Source organism: Setaria italica, chromosome V, assembly GCF_000263155.2.
Source record: "Setaria italica strain Yugu1 chromosome V, Setaria_italica_v2.0, whole genome shotgun sequence".
NCBI lineage: Eukaryota > Viridiplantae > Streptophyta > Magnoliopsida > Poales > Poaceae > Setaria > Setaria italica.
Genome location: NC_028454.1, coordinates 26,874,515 through 26,888,957, shown reverse-complemented (window position 1 = coordinate 26,888,957; position 14,443 = coordinate 26,874,515). Strand labels below are relative to the sequence as shown.

Sequence of the window (14,443 nt, the reverse complement as noted above, 5' to 3'; positions counted from 1 at the left end):
CAAATTAGCACGCGACGGAATTTAAAATGCACGCACAATCTCCACGTTCAGCAAAACTCCAAACTTGACCAGGACAAAAAAAAAATTCACTTTACACGCAGGTAAATAAAGACAGGATCCCTCAAAGGGAAAGGGTAAATCAATAAAGACGGGAAAAACACCACTGGTAGCAGCAGAAAGTAGAAACCACATCCTCTCTCAAAAAAGAAGAAAGTTACCAAAAAAAAAAAGAGAGGCTCCTACCACCACAGTGGGCCCGGGCAGCCCAGCAATGTTGGACCCACCAACCCCAGGCCAGGCCCCCTCCCGTTCAACCTCCCAAGCTTCACTATAAATTGACGCGTTCCCCCACGCCATCCGGCTCAGCTCAGGCAGCGGCAGCAGCAAAGCCTTCCCAATCCCAGTCGTCGGAGCACTCGCGATTTCCCGTGCGCACCTCCTCCCCAGCTTGCTCACCTTCCTTCCCCTCCCGCTACGCCCCCGCGCACACCTACCCAAAAGAACCGCGCGGCGGGCTCTCGACTCTCTCAGTGCCACCTCGTCGGACATCGACCGGCAGCTACGAGCTCCCACCCCCAGCACGGCGGCGGCGGCGATGGCAATGGAGGCGGCTTTGGTCGTGAAGAGCGGCGGCGGCGCCGGAGCGGCCGGGGTGGCCGCGCAGGCGGGGAGTGGCGGCGAGAGGCGGTCCCGGTTCCAGCGAATCTGCGTGTACTGCGGCAGCGCCAAGGGCCGGAAGCCCAGCTACCAGGACGCCGCCGTCGAGCTCGGCAAGGAGCTGGTACGTGGCCGTGTCTCTTCAGCTCTGGTACCCCCCAAAAAATCCCGCCTTTACGGGCCGGAGACCCCCGTAAAAAATCCAGTCTTTTCGGGGGGAATCGCCGCCCGCTCTGGTCCCCCGGACCCAGACCCAGATCAATCTGGCGCCTCTCTTGTTCCTCTCGCTCCACTCGATTGCGCCTTCGCCGTGGCGTGTGCCGCCGCCCGCTGCCGCTGCGCCGAGCGCTGAGGCTGCCGTGGCGCACGCCGCGTCATAGCGTGATCATGCATCCGCGCGCGCGCGCGGCTCACGGCTGGGACGCGGCAAGCCTTGTCGCTCTCGGCTGCTCGCCATCCGGGGAGCCGAAAGGCGCCGCGATCCTTCGCCGTTTTTGAGCGGTGTGGTCTCGCTGTTGAATGGTCGCCGCGCAGACCATGATGGATGGCTGCCGCGCGCGGTGACCTCACTTGCCTCCCCAAAATGAACAATCTTTGCTTCTTTCCTTGGCGCACCGAAATCCCAATTGTATAACAATATAAACATCGCCTTTTCTTTCTCTGCATTTCTTGAGGTAATTGTTGATGAGGAGTGGATTTCTTCTTGCGCAGGTGGAGAGGGGCATAGACCTGGTCTACGGGGGAGGATCCATCGGCCTCATGGGGCTGGTGTCTCATGCAGTTCATGATGGAGGGCGCCATGTGATTGGGTGAGCATCCTAACCTCCCTCTCTCTAGTAGACAAGTTGTGCTGTGTGTATGCCAGGGCGCTCTCCTCCTTGATGAGTGCTCCTGCTGTGGGTGCATGCTTCCTGCGCCTTCTTGCATCAAAATGGCAGCTTTTGATCGCCACAGCCATGGCCTTGCCCCCTGGGTATGCCGTTGAGACGTTTGGTTTGAGTCTCTTGCTGCATCATTTCAGCAGGAGCCATTTTGAATGCAACTGGGTTGGGCTTCATCACTCACAGGAGCGGAAGCACCTTTTGGCCTGGTTTCCGAAAGGCTACTCGGTTGCATGCTCCAAATGTCCATCGAGCTCCTTTATCAAAAAAAAAAAAATGTCCATCGAGCTGCAACTTGCAAGGGGGGCAGGCAGTGCTCTCTTCTCTCCTCTCTTCTTCGCCTTAATAATTGTGCAGTGTTTATTTGCTCCAGTCCACAGTCTGCTTCTCTCTCTAGACTGTCTCTAGCTGTGCCGTGCCTAGCCTGAGCTAGCTCTGTCTGGCTTGCCAGTTCCCTGCAATGGGAAATGCCATGGCCTGGTGCTTCTACCTGCTTGACTGCTTCATGCTGGAAACTGATGTGCCTTTCTGTTTCCCCTCTTTTCTTGACTGCAGGGTCATCCCAAGATCCTTGATGCCCAGAGAGGTGAGCCTCTTCTTGCACACCCTGGAGACTTGCATTTGATTGCTGCTGTGTACTGCTTCTGTCTCTGGAATGCATGTCTGGCTCCTTTCGTGATACCTGTGGTCACACGGCTTGCGTCTGAGTGAACAATAGACATCAAGTACCAATAATAACAAGGGACCTTTTGAGTAGGGAGACATGTTGCATTTATATCCATCACATGAATCTAATGCTCCTGACCTGAACATTGGATGCGTGCTGCACTATTCAGGCTTTAAGATTTTACTGTACTATTATAGCACTTGCTTGCTCTGAAGTTTTTACTGGATTTGAGTGTAGTAACTGACTTGTTCTTTACTTCTTGCACTGCTCCTGTACTTTATTATGTTCAAAGTAGATTTGGTCCTTGTGAATCATCTTGGTCGGTGTCCTTGACGAGCGCATAATGTGGAACTAGTCTTTTGTTTTCTAATAAGAAGGATGAGCTCACGTATAACCATTATGGTCATGCATTGACATACCTGAAACATACATTCATATCTGTCGGGGGATTAGCGCTACATTTCTAATTTCGGAGGAGTATTTAAAAGAGTGTCAGATGCTTAGATTCCAAGTTTCTGCTTCTGCAGGTAACTGGTGAGCCTGTTGGGGAAGTAAGGGCAGTCTCCGGAATGCATGAAAGGAAAGCTGAGATGGCTCGGTTTGCTGATGCTTTCATAGCATTACCTGGTATGATTATTTAGTTGAACTACAACACTTGTGAACTGATAGTCCTGGGATGCCAAATTTGACACGCGCTATATTGCAGGCGGCTACGGGACTCTGGAGGAGTTGCTTGAGGTCATCACCTGGGCGCAACTAGGAATCCATAAGAAGCCGGTAACAACTGATTCTGATACCTTGTTGGATCCAAACCAGAACTTACTCATTGGCACGCAATAATTTAGAGTCATGTGCAGTGTCTCCAAGTTTCAGGATTCTTTTTGTCCTAGCAATTCTGTATCCTACTAGTTTATCACAAAGTCGTTTGATTAGAGATACTGTGATCTTCTGTGAACATCTTGCCTTGATCATGCCTTCATGGCGCACGGTGCACCCATGTGAATGGCTGGGGTTTTGGATGTCCAGAGACAAACCGTTGAATTATTAGTTTAGTTTAGTTAGCCTCTTAACATCCACAGATGTTAATTAGAACTTAGTTGGGGGAGCATGCGATCTGCGCTCTCTGTTGTTTATGCGCTTTGTCCACTGAATTCCTTATGAATATTTCGACACAGCTAATAGGGTGATTCTGGCATATCTTGTACTGGTCAAACTTAGCGTTTGGAAAGGAATGTGTAGTTGGCAACTTCTCTAAACAATTGCTCAGCGTTAGTGAGCCACAAATGATAGATAGATGAAAAGATTTGATCGATCGATCCAATTGTTATCGACTTTGATTCGTCAGCCAGCCGTTACTATTATTGGAGCCTGGTGGCCCCCACCAAATTGATTAAACGCTTCAGTGTTAAATCAACTGAGATTATGGGCCCTACAAGGATCCTTTCTGTAAGGAATAGGCTACCGATAGCCAATAGTTTGGAGCTTGATAAACTTATAATTTTTTTTCTATATCCATAACTCATAACCATCTACCTCAGGGAATTATGTATTTAACTGCTTGTAAATATTCACCAGGTTGGCCTTCTAAACGTGGACGGGTTCTACGATCCGCTGCTATCCTTCATCGACATGGCTGTCAACGAAGGGTTCATAAAGGAGGACGCGCGGCGCATCATCATCTCCGCACCTACAGCGAAGGAGCTCGTTCTCAAGCTTGAGGTAAAACTCTCAGATTCCGATTCCGATCCATTGCTCTCAAAGTAGGGGATGCCCATTTTGACTGACCCGCATCCCGCACCCACGGACAGTTTCCTCGCACCTTAACGCACGTGTGATTCGCAGGAGTACGTTCCCGAGTACGAGGTTGGTTTGGTGTGGGAGGATCAGATGCCATCGGCGGCGCACAGCTTCGCCCCCGAGCTGGAGCCCGGGATTGCTTCCTCCTGATCCGGACGCCGGGTCGCCTACTACACCTAACCCAGATTCTGACCGACAGCCGGCCGGCCCCAACAAGACCCCAGTAGTAGCATCTAACAAAGAAGAACGGGACGTTATTCTAGCTCCAGCGCTTGTCAAGATTGTTCTTTTGGGACAGAGATAGCGGTGTTGTTAATCCTTTATTAGCATCTCGTAGCTTGCAGTGCCCTCTCCCTGTCATGGCTGCCCGCCTTTTGCTCCTAGTAGAAGTAGGAAAGGAACGCCTGTAAATTCCCGGGGTATGTGGCGATTCCTCCGATTGTTCGTTCGCACGTGTGATGGATGGTCTGATCTGATGGATGGAACATGGATCATCGGATGATGTATTTTGTCCAGAACCCGTGCAGATGATTTTGTTCATTCTCTTCTGATCCTAATCGGCGGCCTTCCGGCCGCTGTGCGTGTGAGTAGACTTGCTCCTGTGATGATCTTTTTTCCCCCTGGAGGGGGTGGTGGTGGGAGCTGCGGTTCCGGCGTCGCTGTCGGAGGCGGGCGACGGATGGGATCGGAATCTGCCCGCCGGTGTCGGCAGCGGGGGCAGGAGGACACCGGTGGGTCTGGCGGCGGCGACCGTGGTGGCGCCCTGTCGCGCGCTTTCGGTTGGTGCCGCCTCCATCCTCCTCTGTTTCTTCCTCCAGGGAAAGGCGAGCTTGACATCGGCGCTCAGGTGTTCCCCGACACGCGGGAAGAAGGATGAGACTGAGCACAGCCAACCATTGGAAAAGGAATGCCACTCACGACCTCTGTCTGGATCTCGACACGTGGGGCCCGCAACCGAGACAATCAGCGAGTGAGTGATGGCCGGATCAAATCCCATCGGAGATGATCGGAGACACAGGGAGCGTACGGCTCATCTTGCTACTACGCTTTTTTCTAGAGCGCGAGCATGACGCGCAAGCGGTAGCATCACTGCACACGCAATTGGCTGAGTATGTCTCTTGTCGCACGCTTAGGGCACCAACAACCTATGGTTGCACCCCTGATTCTAAGGTGAGACCTAACAATAATTTGATGTCACATGTTATATTATCTCCAATGTATAGAACCAGGTTGAATTTATGAATATGAGATCCGCAACCCTCCATCCCTCTCTTCTCTCTCCCATTCTCACTATATTATATTGTATGGGACCTGATTCTATGTACATATAGAATCAGCCTCACAGTGTATAGGATCTAGTTCCATAAGAAAGAGAAAAACATAGGACCAATTAAGAATCACACATTGGAGAGGTCCTTGTATTAAAGTTCGCAAAATGTACCAGTGATTATAGTATACAATCGGGCGCTAAATCGCCACTCAAGTTTGGATAGTGCGCCCTCTTTTGGAACAGTTGACCAGTGCCTTCCGACACTCACCGTTTGCAAAAAAAAAAAAGAAGTCCAAATGACCTCATACGATATCTTGTGAAAGTAGTGCACTTAGACCATTCCTAATAGAAAATTTCATACCACGTAAGCAGCAGAGACATCTTCGTGGATGAAACACCTCGTACAGTACATTGTTTGACTTTGATGTTGGATAAGACTCCTTTCCTCCTTTTCTTCATTAATTCCTTGCTATATCATCGAAATTGTTAACATTGCATCGTATTTCATTGAGAATGAAACTCTTATTGAGAGTAGCATTAGCAACCCATATTAATATGTGGGAAAGGCATGTATAATATACACATGTCGTTATTGTGGGGCTCAAACAACGCGCCATTTTCGCAGTAACATCATCAATTGTCATTAGTCGTAGTCATGGGATGTGAAGCAAAAGGAAACGATGGAGCAGCTTCCTTTCCCGGGGGTCCGTCTTCACACACGGGGTGACGCAGACGTTGTTTAGGCGAAGGATGCTTCGCTCAAGTCGTGACGTTCAGCATAGAATAACATTCCATCGACGGTTCGGTTGATGCTCTTTGCGCCCGTGGACGGTTTCAGGCCGTTTTCAGCACCCCCTTTTCTTTCCCTCGGCCTTTATCCGCGTTGTCAAATAATTGCCGTGTGGTCTCTCCATCTTTACCGACGACAGGCTCCGTGTAGACGGATTCCGACAGCTGCATGCATTACCGGTCACTGATCCGTCGGCAATACACGACCGAATAGAAATAACGCAGATGCCGATCAGAGTCTACGTGTAGTTTTTTTTTTAAAAAAATTTCTTACGGTGGCTTCGGTTTCACGATGTCAAAAGAGTATGCGTAGTTGGTACCGGAGAAATACTAAATTGACCGGAATTTCGCAGACTTTGAAGTGTACAAATTTCCTGTCAATTTAGTATGCATTCTTGAGTCTCGACTAGATGACTTGGAACTGGTAGCGTAGTTGATAGACATGCATTGACGCATGCTGGGTTCTTTTTGATCAAATGCAAGCAAAGCCGCCGCGTTGCACGGGTCAATGCTAATCTATGGCTCCTGTGGAGACAAGCGGCAAAAGGGCAACAGCAAAGTTCCGAAACAGAGGCCATCTAAACAGGCTGACCCTGCAGGCCAACAATGCACAGCACGCTGCTTCCTCAAGGCTGCGCACTTGGAATCATAGCAGGCGCTGACATGCACAACACAACATTTTTGACAAGGGGAGAACATTAGAATGGCAAGAGGTCAACACAATTATGAACAGGTTCAATCGAGTAGGTACAGTACGACACATCTTTACTTGTGCAAGAAAAAAAAAGGGGAAAACAAAGTAGCATACATCATGATGACGTGATGTTTTGTGTGATCGAAGAAAGTTGAGCTGAAATTGTCCTTGTCTGGACTGATCATCAAAATCCCTCGACAATGCAATGGGAGTTACTACAGCACAGTCCAGTTATTTGTCACTAGTGGATCCGCTAAACAAGGAAAGCTATGCCTGTTTTTTTTTTCACTCAAATGGAACGGGCGTGCCCTGCTTCTTGTTGACAATGGCCATGGCCAGGTACCTGGTGCCCATTCCGATGGGCGTCTGGCCCTGGGGACCTTCCCAGAATGGGGCTTCCCCATCTCCAACTAGACGCCAGTAGCCCGTTCGCAAAGATTCAGCCTGCTCCTCAGTGCAATTTTGTAGGAGAGCTTCTACCCTGAAGTTGATACCAAGAGAACCCAAGAATTGAGATTGAGTAATTGGTCCATGGACTGAGATATCATCTGCAGAAATTGTGAAAAAAACATGTAAGAAAATTGTCTGAGCATGATCAATATTAGTAGAAATGTTGATGACCATAGAGCGCACCTGAAGCTTCCTGAGCAGAGTGCCTGATTGAAGCAAAGTCGACATAGGCACTAAGATCAGCAGAGCCAGGGTCATCTAATATGTGGACAAACTTGTGCTTACGGATTGCCTGCATTTATTGTAGTTAGTGCCCAAACAATTCTTCCAGTACGTTTTGTGCTATCACACAAGATATGACAATAAAAGCTCAATAAGAGTAACAATTTGTGTATCGAATAATGCATAAGTTCAGGGCCTGAACTTTATGTATTACTCCTTCCAGTCTAAAAAAATAGTTTTGGGAATCAACAGTCCCCAAAACACAATTTTGATCACTAAATGCTAATGTACTATATTTACACAACCTAATAGCATCACTACTGTGAAAGTTCGTTTCAACACAAATATTCAAACATCATTATCCATGTATCCAATCTCTATATTCAGAGACATCAATAACAACAGCAAGTGTAACTGCACATATAACAAACACCATTTTTTGTGGCTGTAGATAGTATTGTGTCTACAAAATCAACAAAGACTAGCTATTAGGCTTCAAGACTTCATGTTACAGTTGTACTAAACAGTCAATAACACACTTAGTTTATGTCAGGTATAATGAAATGATTTTAAAAATCCAAACCTGGAGACTATCGGATACTATTCCGTTTTTGCCATAGTCAATAATAAGAGCACCTCCGCCATCCGAACTAATTCTATCTGCGATTTGTTCAGTAAGCTCCATTGCCTTGGGGCAGACTTCAATATGCTCAACCTTCTCAAGCTCCTCAGAGCTAGCCCATCCGCAACGCTTGGAGAGGTAAATTAAAGAGGCTGTAGGCTGGGGAGACAGAACAAAGCGAAACCTGCTACAAAGTAAGCATTACACATTTCCTTAAGGTTAAGAACACATAAATGCAATTGGTAAAACTCACGAGGAGTCTTCTGCAAGATCCACCATCTTTTCGCACCAGCCACGTGATGCTTTCTGCCAAAAAAAATTGATTATTCAGTCCAGTGACTACAAAATACTTGGCCAGTGAGTGGATAAGCCCCATAAGAACTCAATTATAATTAACTACGGACACAAACCTGAAATTGATGGATTGGTAAGGCATCATAGAATTCATGTGCAATAATTATGGTTGGCACTGCATATATGACAGTCACAGATAAGAGAAATATAAGAAACCCCCATCAAGAAGTGTAAAAGAAACGAACTTGAAGAAAGCCAAATACATGAAGGATTGAAGGTAAACAGTTTCAAATGGGAAAAAAACTGCCTGATACTTGAAACAAAGAGCTTAGACATCAGCAGATAAAATATTATGCATATTCCATGCATAAAGTAACTAAACTAGCAGATCAGTAATGGCGAGATAGATGCTTTGAGGTGATTTCTGTGGTGTACCAACATTTGGGCTCAAGCCTCAACTCTACCTTAGCTACAAGAGTGGGGTTAAGTCTTATTCTCTTCGAAACTAAAAATTTCACAGTAAGTTGATACCAATAGCTGTTATCGCTGCTATTTGCTAGAGAGGCATACTGCAGTTTCATAAACCAAAACCCATACTGATGCTCCATCTCATATATGTAGGTATATCCTGTACCGCAATAATATTACAAGACTGTACAATTTTCACTAATCTCATGTAGTAAATGGGTCATATATTTCACCTAATATAACTTAAGATGAATGGTGATGATAAAAAAAATGTTTGACAATATCAACATTCTAGTATAGAGATCATAATTAAAAAAAGCTGTTGATGAAAGAGCCAGTTCTAAATGAAAAGAGCCTCATACATCCTGAAGGAACCTGTTCGAGGGAGGCATGCCAACAAACAGGGGCTCCACAAAGCTTGCTAACTGTTCTTTTGCCATCATCAACAGGTTCATCTTCACATTTCAAAGTATCATACTGAATTTTTTGCAATGTAGGGCTGCACTCAACCAAGTTAATGTTGAGCGCTTTGGTGAAATTAACAAACTTTGCTGAACCCTGTTGAAATGGAGACATCCACTAAGAAATGGACATGGAAATTCAATAGCTGATAGAAGCAAGATAGAAAACATACACGAAGTAAATCAGCCAAGAGGGTTCCTCGTCCTGGGCCAAGCTCAATCAGATTCACCTTCTCTGGCTGTCCCATTTGCTCCCAGAGGCACATGGCCCATACACCAATCATCTGAGGCAAATAAACGCCATTAGGTGCTCTCATCTAATACTTTGTAGCAGAAAAACAACTAACCAAGTAAACAATTCAGCAGTTTTAGAACAACCACTGTAGATGTATACCGAACTTATACTATCAATATTGATGAGTAATACTGCGTACAACACAGAAAATGCAGTAGCAGCACAAATTAGTTTATGAATTTCATCAGCACCTTGTCAACTTCAAAAAAAACATCATGCATTTTATGGTTGCATTGTGATTAAGTAGTTAAATACAGCACATTGATACCCTTCATATTAGTATTGTCAAAGCAATCAATTAGTGAGTACCCCTTACCTCTCCAAACATCTGGCTGACCTCCGGCGAGGTAATGAAATCCCCCCCTTCCCCAAACACATCACGGTTGATATAGAATCCAGATTGCGGGTTCGTCAGCACCTCCTCCATGTATTCGGCTACGCTGATCGGCCCGCTCCGAAACTAGCAACACCACAATCACATCAAAATGACCGATTCACATTTCCGCATTGCGATCAAAAGAGATTAACAGAGAAGCAAATGCAGGCACCTTTATGATGCTCTTGAGGTGCTTGACGAGTTCGGAGTCTGACGACGGCTCGTGCGAGTGCTCTGCCACATCGACAAACCATCCACCATCAGAAAACCTAAACCCAGACAATCGCGCGCGTGGCGTGGGAGTGAGAGACAGAGGCGAAGCGAACCTGGGGGGTTGTAGAGGCCGGAGCGGTCGACGGAGATGCTGAGCCGGGCGCCGGCATCACCATTGGAGGGGTCCGGGAGGACTTCGTCCTCCGCCTCCTCGTCGCGGCCGGCGGCGGAGGACGGAGGCGGCGGTGAGGAAGAGGAGGTGGTCGGGGTAGACGAGAAGCGGGCGAGGAGGGAGGGGGCGATGGGTGGAGGGAGGCGCCGGTGAGTGGCGCCGCCGCAGCCACCGCCCGAGACGCGAGGGGCGAGACGGCGGAGGAGGGCGGCGGCGGGACCCCGAAGCATCTCGACGGCGACGAGACGGGAGGGGGGGTGACACAGAGTGGACTGGGCCGGAGCTGGAAGCGGCGGTCGGTGTTTCCTCGGGGCAGTTGACGGTCCAATTAGCCTACTAGCCCAGAAACAATTTGCGGATGGGATCCCTTTGCAGATCGACGGTCTAAAGATTTTCAGTTATAAAAAAGTTTGAAAATTGTTGCATTCAATTATCTGAAATTACAATAAAAATGTACTCTTTATTAAGCACATCATTCATATAACCACTATTTGGTTTTATGTTCCAAATGAGCTAAGATTTTCGCATGAGCAAATCCTTGCCAAACAGAGGTCAAAAACTGCTGTTGTTGTCGATAGTTTGCTTAATTGACATTAGATGTAGCAAACCAAAGAGTTCAATTGTACAAGTATTGATTCAATCTTGATGGAGATGCTTTAATTAACAAATAGTTTAGTTAACGCCCGGGCAAGGTTGTACCTTACCATACGGCAACTAAACCGACCATCTCTTTCACTCGTTCATGAAGAAGAGACACGGCTCCCTACCATTTTCTGGTCAGTAAGAGGCTGCTGCTTACCAGGACAGTCGGTAAAGATTATGTTTTGGAGTGTTATCTGAACGAGTTTATTAGGGTTCCAAACTCTTTGTTCATTCCTTCCACTTATGAGAACACGATTAGTGGTGCCACATCAGTTTATTTTTTTTAAGAAACCTTCGAAAAAAAAAAGTCCAGATTTCACTGAGAAGAAAAATCGATAAATGAGAGCAAAACCGGGCACAAAAACCTCATATACACGCAGGGTTAATTGAGGGAAAACCGGCTAAAACCCCCCGACAGTGACAGCAAGGACGAACAATGGCCAATGGCAAGAACAAAACATTAGAGGACAACAGCTAGCTACCTCATATGTCCATTTCATCTCTTAATAAACATAAAACTTAAGGTAGATTTACATCGCTGATAACATATCCGTCCAAGTCAAATTACAATGTAAAGCCGATTTAATGATAAATCTACGTTCCACAGCAACCGCGCGGATGCAGAAATAACCATTCATCTAGCTAGCTGCTTTGGATTTGCGTGTCATGTTAACCACATGAAACGCTGTGCGTCGCAGGGGACCCTCAGCACCCCCTGCTGGCCATACCCGAACTGCTGCTCGGCCATCTCCAGCAACGCAGCCATGCAAGGCTCCTTGAAATCCTTGACACGCACCAGCACCTTCGTCTCTGCATCACCTTTGTCGTCGGCGCCGCGAACCAGCACTATGGGGAGGTACCCTTTCGGGATCTTCTTGTCGTACTCACGAGTAACTCCGGACACACAGCTTGGGAAGGCTATGGCACTCGCCTTCACTGTCCAAGGGGCCATCGTTTCCTATTACGTGTGTTGTGGATTTGCTTGGTGGATAGGCTTTTTTTTTTTGAATTTTGTGGGGGTATAGGCTATGAACTTATGACTTGATGATGCACAAGGGATGCCGTGCACTGGTGGTTCATATAGTGGTGGATCAGAGGTTCAAAGCCAAGTAGGACTTTTTCGTAGACAGACGTGACTTGTGTGATAGGCCACTAGTGCTGGGAATGCGTTTTTAGTACCGGGTACAAAAACCCCCTTGTTACCCGGTTGTGCAACCAATATTGCTATTTCGATACTAAAGGTACCAGATCTAAATGAGGGTCTTTAGGGTCTGTTTGGCATGGCTTCACTCCCGAACTCCAGCGAACTCCATCAAAAAATCCAGCCAAACACCCTAACTCCAAAACTCCGTGGAGCAGCCAACTCCATGGAGTTGTAGTACAAATGGAACTGGAGTTTTGGAGCACCTCTTTTGAACCTCCTTATGGAGTTGGTGGGTAATTACCCACCACTACCACTAGTTACACAGAAAAAACATTTCAATCTATTCCTCGCGAGCCCCCACCCGCGCCTCATTTCCCCACCCGCGTGTTCCTGCCGCTAGCCCCGCCGCCCAAGCCCCGTCACCGCCCGTCATTGCCCAGCCCCGCTGCCCGTCGCCTTGCTGCCCGCCTCTCTCGCCTCCTCTCGCGTAGGGACGGCGGTGCCGCCACAGCAGGTGGGTGCCCAGGAGAGCGCCGCGAGCTTGGGGTGGCGTCGGCACCCACCGGTCATCGGGCGCATCGGAGAGGTCCACCGGACGACAATTGGGGCGACGTCGCGGAGGAGTTCTGCGGCCCGGAGGAATGGGTCGTTCTCGTCGGCGGACGCGTGGTCCTCCCCAACGGTGTCACTGGGGTCGACGCCGTGGGCGCCACGCCACCCATCTCCATCGCGAGGCCCGGCGACGCCGTCGCCGCCTCCCGCGGACGCATGCTGCTCTCCAGCCCGTGGTAGCCAGGATCGCGGTCTAGGAGGGGAGCCTCATGGCTCTGGGGGCCAAGATCCTGCAATAGGTGCTCATCACGCCGCCGGCCGTGGGCGGCCTCACTAACGGCGCGTTCCTTGGCGTGCGGTCCGCGCCCGCCGACAGCCGCAGCATCTTCCCCGTCGGGAAGCTCCAGTATGCATGCGATGCACGAATTCTTCAGATCTGTTACTCTGTTTTGTTTGCGATGCTTTTTTTATTTGTTTTCCCATTCTCGGATAAGGTAATCAGTTCAATTTGTTCGTGATGGTTCAGTGATCTGCTCGGTTGATTCTATGCACGCTCCCCACGCTGCCACCGCCAGATCCGCGCTCGGCCGCCTCCCAGATACGCGTAGTGCGAAAATTATCCGGTGCAAAAACTATCTAGGGGAAGAAGAAGAGATGGGATAGGGAGGATGACAAGTGGGACCTGAATTGGAGGGTAACAATGGCAATTCACATTGAAATCGGTCTTTTTTGGAGCTGAGAGCACCCATCTAGGCAAACACCCCATTTTATTTCTGGAGTTCTAGAGTGGAGCTGGCTTCACCTGGAGTTCTGGAGTAGAGCAGCTCCATCCGAAGTTGGAGCCATGCCAAACAGGGCCTTAGTACCGCTTGTTTATACCAACCAATACTAATTTGGGGATCCCACCCAGCCACCCCCGCATCATCGCCGGCCACCCTTCCTCCTCATCCCCGCTAGCCGCCCTTTCTCTTCGTCGGCCGAGCCTGATCCTGGCCCTTGTCCCCGCTACCCCTGCATCAGCGCCGGCCAGCCTTCCTCCTCGTCCCCGCTAGCTGCCCTTTCTCCTTGTCGGCCAAGCCTGGTCCCGGCCCTCGTCCTCGCCGCCCCCGCTTCACCGTCGGCCACCCTTCCTCCTCGTCCCCGCTAGCCGCCCTTCCTCCTCGTCGGCCGAGCCTGGTCCCAGCCTTCGTCCCCGCCGCCCCCGTGTCACCGCCGGCTGCCCTTCCTCCTCATCATCGCCGGTCGCCCTTCCTCCTCATCATTGCCGGCCGCCCTTTCTCCTCGTCGGTTGAGCCTAGTCCCAGCCCTTGTCCCCGCCGCCCCTACGTCACCGGCGACCGCCCTTCGTCTTCATCACCACCAACTGCCCTTCCTTCTCGTCGGTCGAGCCTGGTCCCGGCCCTCGTCCTCGCCGCCTCACCTCCTCCACGACCCCCTCGCCTGTCACACCCTGAAACTTCCGAATTTCAGGATGTGAATAAAAAGAATAAATAAACAATAATTTTCTCATAATTTTAAAATTTTCCCAACATTTATTTTTCTTTACATGAAATTTAGTATAGGAAAAATAATTGTTTGCTTTTATAAATTAAATAATGTTGTTCTATGTTTGTGCATTCATGTCGCTGCATCTTGGTGTTTCTTGAGTGCAAAAGTTTGAAAAATGCGTTTAGACGTTGCCCAGACCCTTGTGAGGATTTTCCATCTTTTTTTGGAATTTATTCTCCTTTTCCTAGAGCTAAATCCAATTTTTGGAAGGCTTTAGAATCCTTTTCAC

General features: G+C 48.7%; 2 protein-coding genes across 3 annotated transcripts; one reads left to right on the top strand and one right to left on the bottom strand.

Moving 5' to 3' along the window:
• Window positions 1–357: 357 nt before the first annotated feature.
• On the top strand, window positions 358–4,551 carry LOC101782712 (cytokinin riboside 5'-monophosphate phosphoribohydrolase LOG). Of its 2 annotated transcripts, none has more exons than XM_004968979.2 (7): window positions 358–781; window positions 1,369–1,466; window positions 2,094–2,124; window positions 2,733–2,832; window positions 2,912–2,982; window positions 3,781–3,924; window positions 4,048–4,551. In XM_004968979.2, exons 1-7 carry the CDS (start codon window positions 596–598, stop codon window positions 4,150–4,152), a joined length of 735 nt encoding a protein of 244 aa, XP_004969036.1. In that variant the 5' UTR covers window positions 358–595; the 3' UTR covers window positions 4,153–4,551. The 2 variants fall into 2 exon arrangements, with proteins under 2 accessions (XP_004969036.1, XP_022682864.1); XM_022827129.1 differs by lacking the exon at window positions 358–781 and adding an exon at window positions 822–1,285.
• A 2,208-nt stretch (window positions 4,552–6,759) lies between these two features.
• Window positions 6,760–10,629, bottom strand: LOC101782307 (protein arginine methyltransferase NDUFAF7, mitochondrial). Its single transcript, XM_004968978.2, has 10 exons — window positions 10,270–10,629; window positions 10,116–10,177; window positions 9,884–10,027; window positions 9,446–9,556; window positions 9,174–9,369; window positions 8,460–8,518; window positions 8,303–8,355; window positions 8,011–8,233; window positions 7,389–7,497; window positions 6,760–7,303 (listed from the first exon to the last, which is right to left on the bottom strand). Exons 1-10 carry the CDS (start codon window positions 10,556–10,558, stop codon window positions 7,041–7,043), a joined length of 1,509 nt encoding a protein of 502 aa, XP_004969035.1. The 5' UTR covers window positions 10,559–10,629; the 3' UTR covers window positions 6,760–7,040.
• Between the last annotated feature and the right edge of the window lie 3,814 nt (window positions 10,630–14,443).